This window comes from Gekko japonicus, unplaced genomic scaffold (genome assembly GCF_001447785.1).
Source record: "Gekko japonicus isolate JY-2015 unplaced genomic scaffold, Gekko_japonicus_V1.1 scaffold276, whole genome shotgun sequence".
Taxonomy (NCBI): domain Eukaryota; kingdom Metazoa; phylum Chordata; class Lepidosauria; order Squamata; family Gekkonidae; genus Gekko; species Gekko japonicus.
Window position 1 is genome coordinate 260,890 of NW_015171510.1, and position 14,760 is coordinate 275,649.

A 14,760-nucleotide genomic window follows, 5' to 3' on the forward strand; every position below is an offset into this window, starting at 1 on the left:
AAACTGGAATATGAAGATATGCCTCCGATAAGTCTATGGAGGACAGGAAGCCCCCTTTCTGAATGGCTGGGAGAATGGAATGAAGGGTCTCCATCCTGAACTTCCTGTCTCTTATGTGTCGATTCAACCATTTTAGATCCAGAATCGCCCTTGTGTCCCCATTTTTCTGTGGAACCAAAAAGAATATTGAGTATACTCCTCTTTTCTGATGACAAGCCAGGACACTCTCTATTGCCCCAATGTCCAGCAAAGACTGGATTGCTGCTAGCATCTGTTGATGTTTTAAGTGGTCCCTGGGTTGTGCTATTTGAATGAAATGTTCTTGGGGTTTGGAAGAAAACTCCAGCTTGTAGCCGTGAGTTACAGTGTCCAGGACCCACTTGTCTGTTACAGTTTGGTGCCAATGCGTCGCAAACAACTGCAACCTTCCCCCAATCCCCAAAAGAAACCGTGTGCCTAGATAGTCATGCTGAAGTCCCCTTCTTGGGGTTCTTATTCGAGGGCTGGTCTCCCTTATTGTGGGTAAAGGGTTTGCTATTATGTGGTCTGGACTGCCACTTTGCCTTGAAAAGTCAAGTGTAGGAGAATTTCTGTCCTCTTTTCTGGTCCCGAAAGGACTGAAATCTCTTTCTAGACTTACTATCCTTTTTGGGGGGGATGGCAGTACTCTTTTCTTATCTTTGTCTTCCACCGAATATCTGTCTAGCCCCCCCCGAGACAATGCGTCTTGTTATAAACAGCTTTCAGCCAATTTGACTGAAAGTTGTCTATGAGTACCATGTGGTGGAGGGGTCGTAACCCAAAGCTCCAGGTTGCTCTCCCGTCATCGTCAGCCTCGCTCCCTCTGGGAGCATCTCCATGGCCCCCACACCATTGCCCGAAGCATCAGGTGGGGGGCCCCCCTCTCTCTGGCTTTCTTCTTCCTTTTGCTCATCACAGAGGCTGCTGATGAATCTTGCTCTGTCTCCATATTGAAAGTTGGAGATTGATTGGTTTTCAAAGGGTTTAAAAAAATAGTTTTCTAAAGGTTGGCATGAAACAGAGCTCAAACTTCCTACTGGAGCAGTGGGGCTATCCAAAACTGGAGGGTCAGCCTATGATCTCTCCAATAGAGTCATCGCAAAAATTTGCATAGCCCTACCAGAAGTAAGTGGAGGCATGATATAACCAGCTTGGATGACTTCCCCCACTTAAGGAGAACCTTTGCTTCCTGCAACCAAAGAACTCATTGCTGGGGGGGGGGACCCAGGATCCTCCTTTGTTTCTAGGCAACCACAGCATTTGCTGGATAGCTTGATCTCATAAAATGTAGCATATTTAGTTTCACAACCCTTTTGCGAAAAGGGAGAAAAAGAGACAACCATTCCATTTTACAGATGGGAAATAGAGGCCTAGAGAAACTTCGCACATTGCCCATGTTCATCTGGGATATTGCAGAGGAGGAAAAAAATTAACCCAGTTTTACAAGTTCAGTGCTGACTCCATTGCAACTCTAAGTCTTTTGGATGACTGAAGAGATCTCCAAAAGCTGTGAATCACATGCAGACAGACATGCATAGTTCTGTTTAGAACTAGTAAGCAAAAGACAGTAATGGGCTTATATAGACAGAAGGGGTTAAAGTATCTCATGGAGGCTGCTCTCTGTGCCATGCACTCTTTCTAGCTTTGTTCCATAAGAATGTGCCAAACCCAAAGGTGACATTGCATGGTACTCCATGTGCTAAGTCAGAGTGTTTGCTTTTCCATTTGCCATTGTAAGTCTTTCTGTGCCTGCCTTATTGTTCTGTGTCTGAGAAGAATGAATAGTTAGATCTGATGAGATTTTCCAGTCTGATGAAGCTTTTTGGAAAGAATGGCCAATTGAGGAAAAGGGACAGTGCCTTGGTCCCTCACAGCAGTGTGCTCACATGGGGGGGGGGGGTAGACATAATGTACATGGCTGATTTGGAAGCTCATGGCTGATTTGGGAGCACCATCATTGCATTCACAACAGAAATACCTATTTCTTCCAGGGCTGAGCTCTTGGTTTGTCTGGTGTGTGTGTGTTTTTAAGACCTTTAGAATTTGCATTTGTAGAAGTCTTCTGCATGATACTGATTGCCTACCCTTGTAGTCATCAAGAAGCTTCCTCCAATTCCCAGGACAGTTTTGAACTTTCTATTAAGCTTCATTAAGTTACGAGTGTGATACATGAACATTCATATAGCTCTTAAATACAGAAACCAACCTGCAGCATGTGGCGGAAGGGCAAGCTTGATAGTTTTGATTTGCTACTGTGTACATCTGTCATTTCAGCTACAAAGCTATGCTGAAAGATAGTGGGCTCTCTTCTTCTAGTACATTTGTCTTCACCTGTGGAGCATCTTTAAGTTTCTTGTGGTCCAAGAATGAGGTTCCATTAGGTTCAGTCTGACTATGCTCTCAGGAGTATAGAGAATCACCCTGGGATGCTCATTACATCACAGCTAGCCCCAAAACAGTCATATAACCAGAACAGCATAAACAATTCAGTGACACAGGCAGCATTTGGAGGCTTCAGAGATGCCTTGTACTATGTGGAAGAGGTCCCATAAATCTCATGTACCAAAAGCCCCTTTTGTTTAGGAAAAGAACCCCTGCCCCATGTGCTAGAACAAATGAATACGTGCTTCTAAGACCTCAGATATCAGGTAATTGCCTAAAGTACAAGTAAGCAAGTTCCACCAAAAATCTACATATGCATGCTGCCTGGCTTATGCTGCTCAACTACAGCCACAAACTGTATTTCAGTCCAATCATATTTGAGTAGGTCCTGCCCATGTACACTAAGAGGTCTAAGGTTAGACTTAAAACATAGTAGGGCACCACTTTCAGTTTATAATGCAGGTATTGCTATGTAATGTAAACAAGGCCTACTTTGCCATGAGTCAGCACATACCCTTGAGCTATTGAGCCACTCAGTAAATGGAAGATGTCCAAACACAGAGCTTATGAGCCTGTGCAGTTCAATGCCAAGAATAAAACAAGCCCAACTTTAATGAAAAGAGAGTAATTTGTGTGTTAGGGGGAGCTTTTATAGCTTACATTGCAATTAACTCAATGAGCTCTCTTGGTGGTACGGAGGGGGAGAAGGGGGAGGGAGGCGTGGCTCCAGAACACTCTTATGCAAGGCTCTATGACACAGGTTCCCAATGTGTTTTCAGAAAGTGGGCAGAACTAGGTGCAGCTTTTGCCACTGATTGGTCATTGGAGATCTGAATGGCTGTGCAAATAAAACAACAACAACTTTGCTTTGGCAGCTGCTGCTACCACAACGCAAGAATCTTCACTGCATGACTGAAGGTAAGCTGTATGTATAGAAGAAAATATTTTTAAACTACCTGGTCATTTTAAAAAGCATCCTGTTAAGTAGAGCTTTTGCCTGAAATGTTGAAGAGTTACTACTGAAGTTATGCATAACCTCACTCCCTGACATTTTGTGGTTGGCTCCACTTTCTGAAACAGTGTGTGGTTATTTATTTATTTATTCAATTTATACCCCGCCCTCCCCATCAAGGCAGGCTCAGGGTGGCTTACATAAAATTTAAAACAGTTAAAACAATAAATTTCTAAAAACCGATTATAAAGTGCTAGTGTGCCAAGTTATAAACTGATGGCAAGACATAATAACAAATCATCTTAATAGCAGATCCTAATGGGTTACAATCCGCCTCAAGGACATAAGAACATAAGAGAACAATGTTGGATGAGGCCAAAGGCCCATTCAGTCCAACACTCTGTGTCACACAGTGGCCAGAAATACCAGTGCCATCAGGAGGTCCACCAGTGGGGCCAAGACATTAGAAGCCCTCCCACTGTTGACCCCCCCAAGCACCAAGAAGACAGAGCATCACTTGCCCCAGAGCCCCTATCTATACCTTGTGGCTAATAGCCACTGATGGACCTCTGCTCCATATGCTTATCTAATTCCTTTTTGAAGCCGTCCATGCTTGTAGCCGCCACCACTTCCTGTGGCAGTGAATTCCATGTGTTAATCACTCTTTGGGTGAAGAAGTAGAACTAGCCTTGATGTAGAACTATCTCAGTCCCTTCACACCAGCAATGCACAAGCTGCAATGGTAATGCCAGGGCACAAGGGTCCCACGGTACAGCTCCTTAATCGAATGCCTGGTGGAAGAACTCCATCTTGTAGGCCCTGTGAAAATGTAAACAGTCCCGCAGGGCCCTGTTGTCGTCTGGGAGCTCATTCCACCAGTGTGGAGCCACCACTGAAAAGCCCCTGGTCCTGGTTGAAGCCATCCTGGCATGTTTGGGACCCAGGAGGACCAGACGGTTTTGAGACACTGAGCGCAGTGCTCTCTGGGGAACATGTGGGGAAAGGCGGTCTCGCAGGTACGTAAGCCCCTGACCATAAAGGGTTTTTAAGGTAAGAACCAGCACCTTGAAGGGAATTCAGTATGTTACAGTTAGGTGAAATTGACGAACATCTCGAGTTTTGCAAGTTCGTTTCTGAATCTTTGTCAAAATTCGGTGTCAAAATGTTCTTTTCTCACGTAACAATCCCATTTGTATCTGTATAGACCTCGTTCTCGTGCTGGCTATGAGTAGCTCTACTAAACACAATTCATATCTTCAAAGACGGACAGTGTCTAGTCTTTGAAGATATGAATTGTGTTTAGTAGAGCTACTCATAGCCAGCACGAGGTCTATACAGACACAAATGGGATTGTTATGTGAGAAAAGAACATTTTGACACCGAATTTTGACAAAGATTCAGAAACGAACTTGCAAAACTCGAGATGTTCGTCAATTTCACCTAAATTCATCTATGGAATAAAGAAGAAAATTATTACAGCTTCAGGAAATTTTTCCTTTGTTCTATGTATGTGTGAACTTCTTACAGCAATCACCCTTGGTTTGGTGTTCATCATTATTAATTTGCTGTATCCTTGAATGACTGATAACACCCCTGGTCTAAGCCAACGAGCCACAGCTTGTAGCGCTAGGTCCAGATCTTCCAGTCTGGAGTCAGACTGTCCACCCAACAACAGATGGGTACCTTCTGCATACTGGTGACAACCCAGCCCATGCCTCTGGGCAATCTGGGTGCATATAGATGTTAAAAAACATCGGGGAGAGTACTGCCCCTTGGGGCACTCTGCAAACCAGTGGGTGCCTTTGGAACAGCTGTTCCCCCAGTGCCACCCTTTTCCCCCAACCTTGAAGGAAAGAGGAAAGCCATTGTAAGGCAGACCCCTGGATCCCAGTGTTGGCGAGGCAATGGATCAGTAACTGATGGTCAACCATGTTGAATGCTGCCGACAGGTCTAACAACAACAGCACCGCCAACCTGCCCCGATTCAGATGCCTCCAGAAGTCATCCATGAGTGACCAGTGCTGTCTCTGTCCTATAGCCTGGGCAGAAACCGGATTGGAAGGGATCTAATATGGAAGTGTCATCCATAAAACTCTGCAGCTGAGTTCCCACTGCCCTCTCAATTAGCTTGCCCAGATAGGGCAGATTGGAAACTGGCCGGTAATTAGACAATTTAACCAGATCAAGAGATAGTTTTTTTAGGAGGGGGCATACCACTGCCTCCTTAAATGCCCTAGGGAACATTCCCTCCGAGAGGGACTTGTTGACAATCTCCCTTAGGGCACCTCAAAGACTACTGCGACCAGCTTTAATTAGCCATGACGAGCACCAATCAAGTCTGCAGGTGGTGGGGCACACAGTTGTGAGTAATTTGTTGACTTCCTCTAGGCTGAGCAGACTGAAATAATCCAAAACCTGACTAGAAGATGTGCATGGAGCCTTGAGTTCACTCACTGTTTCAATTGTGGCGGGGAGGTCATGGCAGAGCAACAAGACTTTATCTGTGAAATAGCTCACAAAGGCCTCACAGCCAATATCCAATTCCCTAGCATTTGGTCTGCCTTGTGGCAGAGTAGTTATGGACCGAATCATTCTAAATAATTGGGCTGGGCATGAACTTGCAGGTGCAATCGTGGCAGTGTAGTACTCTCTCTTGGCAGCTTTAACTGCCATCTCATAGGATCTCATAAATGTCCTGTAGGATGCTCTTGTAGTTTCGTCACAGGCGTGCCACCACTGTCTCTCTAGCCGTCTGAGCCTTCGCTTCATTAGCCTCAGCTCCTGGGTGAGATCATCAGTCAAGGCGACCAACACCATCTCCGTCCCGTGACCCGCGTGAAAGCCGGACTGGTAGGGATCGAGGATGGAAGTGTCCTCCAGAAAGCTCTGTAGCTGTAACGCCACCGCCCTCTCAATGAGTTTGCCCAAATAGTTTGGCACAACCCTGCCTGCACTGCTTCCAAATGACTGCTGACCCCACTAGCTTTTTACCTTCATTCTTCCTGTTGTTGAGCTGGTTGAATTGCTCTGTGAATTCTGCCAGAGACTCCTCAATGGTCTCCGTCCGGGGAACCGAAAGGGAAAAACGGCGCTTGAAAGTTTTCATCTTGTTCATGGTACTCTGAATAGCAGCACAGCAGCAGGGATCTGATGGGGAAGACAGGCAAGATAGTAAGGAACTTTAGCTGGTGTTGCACCTCGAACACAATAGAAACTCTGACTTAATTGAAATCACATATTACATTTACTCCACTCAGGGTCAAACTACATGTTTAATGTTAAAAAGCAGCTGCTTGGAAGCACAGGAGATCTGACCTAGGGCCATGGTGCCAGGCCAGAGGAAGGGGTTTAAAACCTTTGCCCTCCCTGCTGTTACCCTAATAGACCACCCCAGCAGATATTAATCCTGACAGGTTAACTGTCCCCCCCCCCCAAAAAAAACCCCATGGTACACTAAGCTACATGTTTTCCTGCCTTACTGGGGTACTGGCAGCAGTGGGAGGGGGATATCTAGTGGGGAAAGGGCATGAAGGGAAAACCCTGAACCAACACTGATCCAAACTGGAGCTCACTCTAGTTGCTTTTAAAGTTAAAGACAATGTCAGGAAATCCAGTCAGAGATCTTCCACAACATGCATAGTTTAACCCTCCAGAACAATAATCTGTTCATCATACCTCATTTCACATCTACTGTGACAAATCCTTTTTGGTCTATCTTAGAATAGACTTTTAGGGCCAAACTTGACAAAATGTCAGCAGTTTCATATGTTAAAACATGGAACTGTTCTCATCTCGTGGTAGGGGGATATCCAATTTTAATAGCAAAAGCAGATCAATACATAGGGATTTCCCTCATAGATTAAGAATTTTGCACATTAGAAGTGGCACAAATATTAACAGCAATAATAACCCACAGCACTGCTTGCCACATGCAAACTTGGCAGGGGATGGATAATCAGGTGAATGGGAAACATGCTTGGAAAATGATTTTCAGTTCATCATCTGGGAAACCCCTGCCCCCTGCAAATTTAGGAGACCATTGGCTAAAATATCTTCACAAAATTCCTGCCCCTCAAAAAAGTGTCTGTGTATCAGGGTATATTTAAACACACAGACCTAAAACTGATTTTTGCACCCTGCCAAAGTGTCTACGCTGAAGTAGTAACTTTCACACTTTGAGCCTAATTTTGGCCCAAGAAGGTCCAAAATGACTCAATTAAACTGTGTTTAGAATCCCAGGTTTGTGAGGAGTAAACACATACAATTGGCCACTTGCATCTGTATGTCATAGAGTTTGTTTCAAATTGGGTTTCCTTAATCATTCGCTGTAAAAGAAGGGGAGGAGGAGGAAGGGTATAAGAAACAAGACAAGTTTATGACCACTGCTACAAACTGTGATCTGTGTGACAACTGAATGCAGCTACAGTAGCTTGATAGTACCTCTTAACAATTTAAGATACTAATCTAATTTTCCCATTGTAATTGTTCCAGAAATCACTGAATTTTAGCGTTTGCACACACTTAACATGAGTTCCCTCATAGTGCAGTTATAATGGTGGTCATTCACAATACCATTCACTGGCTTTAAGAACTAAGCCCAGCAGCACTGAATTTCCCCCCAATTTTAAAAGAAATAAAAATCACCATGATACCAAATATATAGAGGCAGTCTTTTTTTCAATGCATTTGTTGTGCTTCAACTTGTGCTGCTTGATTACAGACCAAAATTTGTTGTGCAAATTCAAGCTTATCTCCTGCATAAAAAAATTAATGTGCACAGTAGATTTCTGTGCTAGAGATGCCTCAGTTGCTAGAAGGAAAGCAATAGCAGCTTTTGAAATAATAAATTTACTTCACAGAAATGTACAGAAATCTTTTCATCCAAGAATTGGTTATAAGCCATCCCTTTACAACTTTCATAAAAATACACAGCAGTTCTAGTCTCAGTACCAACACTGCCTTCAAAAATGCAAAACACTGAAGATTATCATTGTAGCACCTAGAATTGCATTTGAGTAAATGCTGTATATAGCCACTTTTTCATTTTATTGTGCTTATTTTGATGGAATTTAAAATAAACTCTGATTAAGACTTTCAAACACAACCTATAAGCGTGACCCTGTCATGATCCTAAGCCTGAGGAGTAATGGCAGCCTATAGGTAGGGTTGCCAACTTTCAGGAAGGGCCTGGAGATCTCCTGGAAAGACATCTGATCTCCACACAGCAATCAGCTCCCCTTGGAGAAGATGGTTGCTCTGGAGGGTGGACTCTATGGCACTGTACCCCACTGAGGCCCCTCCCCAAACCCTGCCCTACCTAGGCTCCACCCCCACATCTCCAGGAATTTCCCAACTCAGAGCTGGCCAGGCTGCCTGAAGAACTCAAAAGAGCCTTTCCCTCACACAGGCCTTGCTGTCAATTTTCCTGCAGAGCTACATTTCCCAGGCACCTTCCAAGCATCAGGAAATGTGGGGAGTGGGGGAAAAGGTGGGGAAAGCAGGAGCAAGTCACTAATCAAGAGGCAGAATGTGACACAGGTTATGTAAACTCCAGTACAGGGGGGGAGGGTGTTAACTCCCTGAAGCTAGGCAGCAGTGAGGCTACACACAGAGGGAGCTTATCTGTCATTCCAAAGTCGGAGTTGAGAGGCATCGAGTATTGATACGGAGTCAGGTATCAAGTAAAGACAGTTGGCCCCTGTCAGATAGCCTTTGTAATCCGTTTTGGTAGCTGGCTGCTAACGGATTTTTTGTGTCATTTCAGACACAACCGTTTTAGCAACCAGCTGCTAATGGATTCCATTTACCTTTTCATACAAAGCCACTTGCATCCGGTTAGCAAAATGTGGTTAAGCCATTCTTGAGATAAATTGCTTTCTTCTGTTTTCATCTCTTCTTTAAGCTTCTGAATCACTGTACTGTGCTGTTTAAAATGTCTGCAGTGCTTCCAATAGTGTCGCACTTTATTTCCCATCCCCTTTTCACTGTGCAATCTTCCTCAAACTTTTTTTGGAACATTCTAAGTTGAGTGCTATAGTGCTAGACCAATATAGCCCTTCAGTGCTACAGCTGCACCATTGAGATGCCTTGGCACCACTATACTGGTTTAGCACTTAACTTAAAACATTCCAAAAAAAGTTTGAGGATGATCACTTGGCAAAAAATGGCAAGAAAAGAAGTGCATCACTTTTTGAAATGGCCAGATTGCTTCAGAGACAGCTCATTAACAGAATTAGATTTGCTGTATGCAACCTCTGTCCCTATATCGCTTTACTCAGAACCAGGCCAACAACAGATAACATCCACTTTAGAACGGTAATGTGAAAGGGGCCAGTTTTGTTGGAGAACTCTGTCTTCTAGCCAGCTTCTTTTTGTGTGAGTTTTGTCCTGTGCAGTTATACTAGTGTCTCTGTATTAATTCTGTTCCATTTTTATATCTGTTCTCTTAATTGTTATACTATTTGGTTAATAAATTAGTCTTTTTGTTCATTCTGCCTTGGTTCTTCACACTTGGGTTGAGAAATTCCTGGCGATTTAGGGGCGGAGCCTAGGACAGGCAGATTTGAGGAGGCGAAAGAGCTCAGTAGGGTTGTGATGTCATAGAGTCCACCCTCTGAAGCTACCAGTTTCTTCAGGGGGACTGACCTCTGTAGTCTGGAGATGAGTTGTAATTCTGGGAGAATGCCAGGTCTGACCTGCAGGCGGGCAACCCTATCTGCATCTCATATTCAGCCATTCAGTAGGGCACACCCTGACCAAAGAGGGTGTTGCCCGTGGGGCAGGGAGGGTGCTCTAGTCCTCCCCAGAACCAGAGTGGTGACACCCCCTTGTTTGCTAAAGGGGAAAGGAAGGGGGTGTACAGGGCTGGAGGACTCCTTGGAAGGGACTCCCCATCCACAACAAAACTCCACATGGTCCCATCCCTTTCCCATCACAATGAAGTATATGGTGTTAAAATGTGATCCACACATGGCCACAAGAGTATAGGGCCAATAAAAGAACAGATCCAGAAACATCTCAATAAAAATGTCTGATTTAGTAATATCCTTTTAACAGGTAAATTAGGGAATAACAATAATGACTTTGAGTATACTGCTTTTTATACAAGCTGTTGTTAATCCAAGTACATCCAAGAAAACACATGCAGTCACCATATTGCAAATGTTCACACATTCTCTCCCACCCCTCTACTACTCTACATGGTGTTAAAATGTGATCCACACATGGCCACAAGAGTATAGGGCCAATAAAATAACAGACAATATATTGATCCAGAAACATCTCAATAAAAATGTCTGATTTAGTAATATCCTTTTAACAGGTAAATTAGGGAATAACAATAAACCATTTCAATAGTCTTGCTCAATAGTCTAGAAGGGGTATTCTTGAACATCACCTATAATACCTGAATAAGAGGAATTTCATTCAGAAGCAGCAGTCAGATATGCTTGTGCACATTTTGCAGAAATGTAGTATATAAGTTACTTCTTATAAATATGCTCCAATGGGAGTTCTTGCATTTCACATACTGCAACCAGCTTATTATAAAACACCAGTAGAATAATAAATTAATAGATTCAGAATTTACAAACTTACCCCTGGACTATTATTGGCCCACTTGTGTCTGACTTACAACTATGAAAACTCATCTAGCTATTTTTGCATCAACTCCACAATTTCCAGCTGAAATAATGGGGATCTGAGGCATGTCAGTAGTTTTAGCATTTCTGAAAATTGGGTTGTATTCTTTCCTAACCCCTCTCTTCATTTCACCTCTTAGGAAGAAAGATTTGATAGGCTAGACTGTAACAACGGATCACATATCACATGTATCCATAACCCTTTCCCTTGAAATAAGTAGACAAAGGGAACACCAGTACCAAGTGCTCATATCATGCGACAAGCCATTTATAAAATACTGACACTACCATGTTTAGCTAAAACAGTGACAACGGGTGCAACCACAAACTACATGCAAAAGAGGGGGGTCTCAGGATTAAAGGTTCTACTCTATCCACACAACAACAGACTCTTTTGGGTTTTATGGAAACAGGCACACAAAGCAACTGCTTCTTAATTCAAAACAGCTAAATGCAAACATGCTCTGGATAAGATTATGTATTGTAAAATCATCCCCATATTGATCCAATGCAGATATCCCTAGGATTCTTCTTGTTTGCAAACTATAATCTGTAATTTACATGGTATGAAATTCGAGAGCAAACTTGTCAGCCACCAACAATAAACTCAACTGTCACTCCTTTTATACAGCATGAACCTGCCCCCAAGAAGCCTCTACATGGAGATCATTCAGGACTGATTTTGTGGTAAGTGAAAGCATCCATTGAAAGATTTAGGGGCATTATTCGTCATTTTAAATATGAGCTCCTGAAACAGTTCCTTCTCACATTGCCTGAATTCTAATCAGGTAATCTTTCTTGGCCATCTACTTGAGGAACGATCCATTCTGAAAACAGTAGCAGGTGGTTGCCATCTGCAGCCTCAGTGCACTCCTTCTTCCCTCCCTTGCCATTTCAGGCTAAACTTTAAACTAAAACTAGTCAGCCCTTTAGGGTAGTTACACGGTAAGTGTGGAACTCTTCTCAGAGCATATACCTAGCGGCTACTCTAAAGCTACTCAAGTTCCAGTGTAAAATGTGTGCTTCTAGGCCTGTTCATCCAGGGCCAGAATAACAACCACTTTACTTGAGCAGACTGCAGCCTTCTTTATTTCAGTTTACATGCCATTAATGCTTTGCAGACCCTATCTAGAAATGACAGCCTCTCAGAGGGGATCAATTGTCAACATAGTGCAACTGCAAACTGTGTGCATCAATAATAAACTTGATTGTTTCCAGAAGCAATTGGTGGGAATGGACAAGAGAGCAGATGAAATGGATAAAGCGATTAAACAAGTGGATGTTAAGACTGATGATATCAAACAGTGACTAGAGGAAGTGGAAAAAGAATGGCTCTCCAAAAAAGAGCAATTATTACAGCTTCAAATGGAGAAATCAATGTATGTCCTATGTTTTCAAGGAGTCCCAGAACAAAAGAGGGAGAATCTAAAAGAACTATTAAGTGAAGCATTGGCACCAGCGATAGATTTTAAAGCGGATATACTACAAAGAAATATGGACTTGGTTTATCGAACCTATCCAGATTTTATCAAGAAAAATAAACTTCCTGGTGAAATATTTGTTAAATTCTCCAAAAGGTCTACAAGAGATGTAATCTTGAAAGCGACAACTGGGAACCCTTTGAAAATCAAAGGCAAAGAAGCAAAAGTTTTGAAGGACATTCCATTTGAAATAAGAAAAAGGAGACGACAATATAAAAATCTAACTTTTTTTTTACATGATCATTCCATCCCCTTCAGATGGTTGTTTCCAGAAGGACTTACATTCACGTATAGCGATAAAAAGATGAAGATTAACTCTGCTCAGAAAGCAAAGTCTTTTCTGGATCAACAAAGAAGAGCGACAAAAGACAAAGGAACAGCAGAAAACAACACACAAGAAGAAGCCAAAAGTGCCCACAAGTCTGATGACAATTTAAGCGGTTCTAGTGGCTCTCCAGAAGATTCTGACTCTGAAAAAGGAGAGGTGGCTCCTAAAACTCTTAAGGTTAAGCTGTTTTATGATAAAAACTAAAACAGGAGAAAATAACAATTTTTTGTAATGCTAGGGAATCCTGAAAGCTCAAATGTTAAAAATTATAGGCTACGTACTCCAAAATAGACTTATAATAGCTTTATTATGGTAAGAAATCCAACAGTAACATTTCATACTTTCTTTTTTTATATCTAATCTGTAGGAATGACAAATGATTATGTCTGTATGTTTATGATCCTTGCTTTATTTCTTAGTTTTATTTGTTAGTCTTAGTAATTCCCCTATTTCCCCCCTTCCTATAGTGTTTATAGAAAAGCAATAAAAAATAAAGACAAAAAAACCCTGTGTGCATCTTTTAATTAATTTTGGTTTCACAGGAACATTTCAATTGTTAATATCTATGCATCTAGAGAATGAATGCCAGGCTTACTGCAACGAGTAAAATTCTTAACACTGCTGCTCTAGACACACACTCTCCCTACACTAGTGCATGAGGCACACTAATAACAACCTCACCCCTTTTCTATAAAAAGGACAAAACACCTAATTATACAAGTAGAATTATGAGATTTTGTGGTCAGAATGACAAGTGTTGCAATAATAGGTTCCTGGGATCCAAGATCACTGTAGATGGTGACTGCAGCCATGAAATTAAAAGACGCCTGCTCCTTGGGAGGAAAGCGATGGCAAACCTAGACAGCATAATAAAAAGTAGAGACATCACCCTGCCAACAAAAGTCCGTATAGTCAAAGTAATTGTATTCCCAGTAGTAATGTATGGCTGTGAGAGTTGGACTGTAAGGAAGGCCGAGTGCCGAAGAATAGATTCTTTTGAATTATGGTGCTGGAGAAGACTCTTGAGAGTCCCCTGGACTGCAAGGAAATAAAATCCATCAATCCTAAAGGAAATCAACCCTGACTGTTCCCTGGAAGGCCAGATACTGAAGCTGATGCTCAAATACTTTGCCCACCACTGCAGAAGACCCTGATGCTGGGAATGTAAAAGAAGAAGGGGATGGCAAAGGATGAGATGGTTAGTTCTCTGTTTTGGGGACAAGGAAAATACTCTGCACAGCCAAGATGCTATACAGTTCAACTCCATGCTAGAAAGGAGATGGATGGGGGGTCTAAGGAGGGATTCTCACAAATAAGGACACATCAATCTCCAGTTCTAACGTATTTATTACCTATGCTGTTTTTCCTACCCAGCTGAACTGAAACAGATGATAACCAGAAACCGAGCTTGTCATTCTTTTAATCTAATTTTAAAAAATAGTTTCACTATTTTGCATGCTAATTTAACAAGCCACCCCTATTGTCTGAGGAAGTGTGCATGCACACGAAATCTCACATCTTGAATAAAAACTGGTTGGTCTTAAAGGTGCCACTGGATTCTAACTTTATTGTATTGCTTCAGACCAACATGGCTGCCCACCTTGATCTATGGTTAGACAGTGTTATCAATGCAATGAACATGAAAATGAACAAACTCCAAAGGACGGAAGAAGACAGGAGGGCATGGCGTGATGTGGTCCGTGGGGTCGCGAAGAGTCAGACTCGACTGTGCAACTTAACAACAAAATTAACTATCTTCACAGTGATTGGGTACATATACATCCAGGCTGTATCCGAGATACCAGTTCCAAATACACTACATGGCTGTGCCTTGGAACAGTTGGTCACAGGTCAGACTAGGCCAGAGGTGACTTGACTTCATCCTGAGTGGGGCCTGGAAATTGGGGTGACATTTAAATGGGAGAACAGGGATGATAATGCTGTCAAATTTAGCAT

General features: G+C 42.6%; 1 protein-coding gene across 1 annotated transcript in view; it reads right to left on the reverse strand.

The window, feature by feature from the left end:
- Positions 1–14,760, reverse strand: part of CDK18 (cyclin-dependent kinase 18) — a 103,719-nt gene that overhangs the window by 36,225 nt on the left and 52,734 nt on the right. Inside the window, exon 2 of the mRNA XM_015419341.1 lies at positions 6,347–6,502. Coding sequence (XP_015274827.1) covers positions 6,347–6,470 — 124 coding nt within the window. The 5' untranslated portion in view covers positions 6,471–6,502. The remainder of the gene's footprint in view (positions 1–6,346; positions 6,503–14,760) is intronic.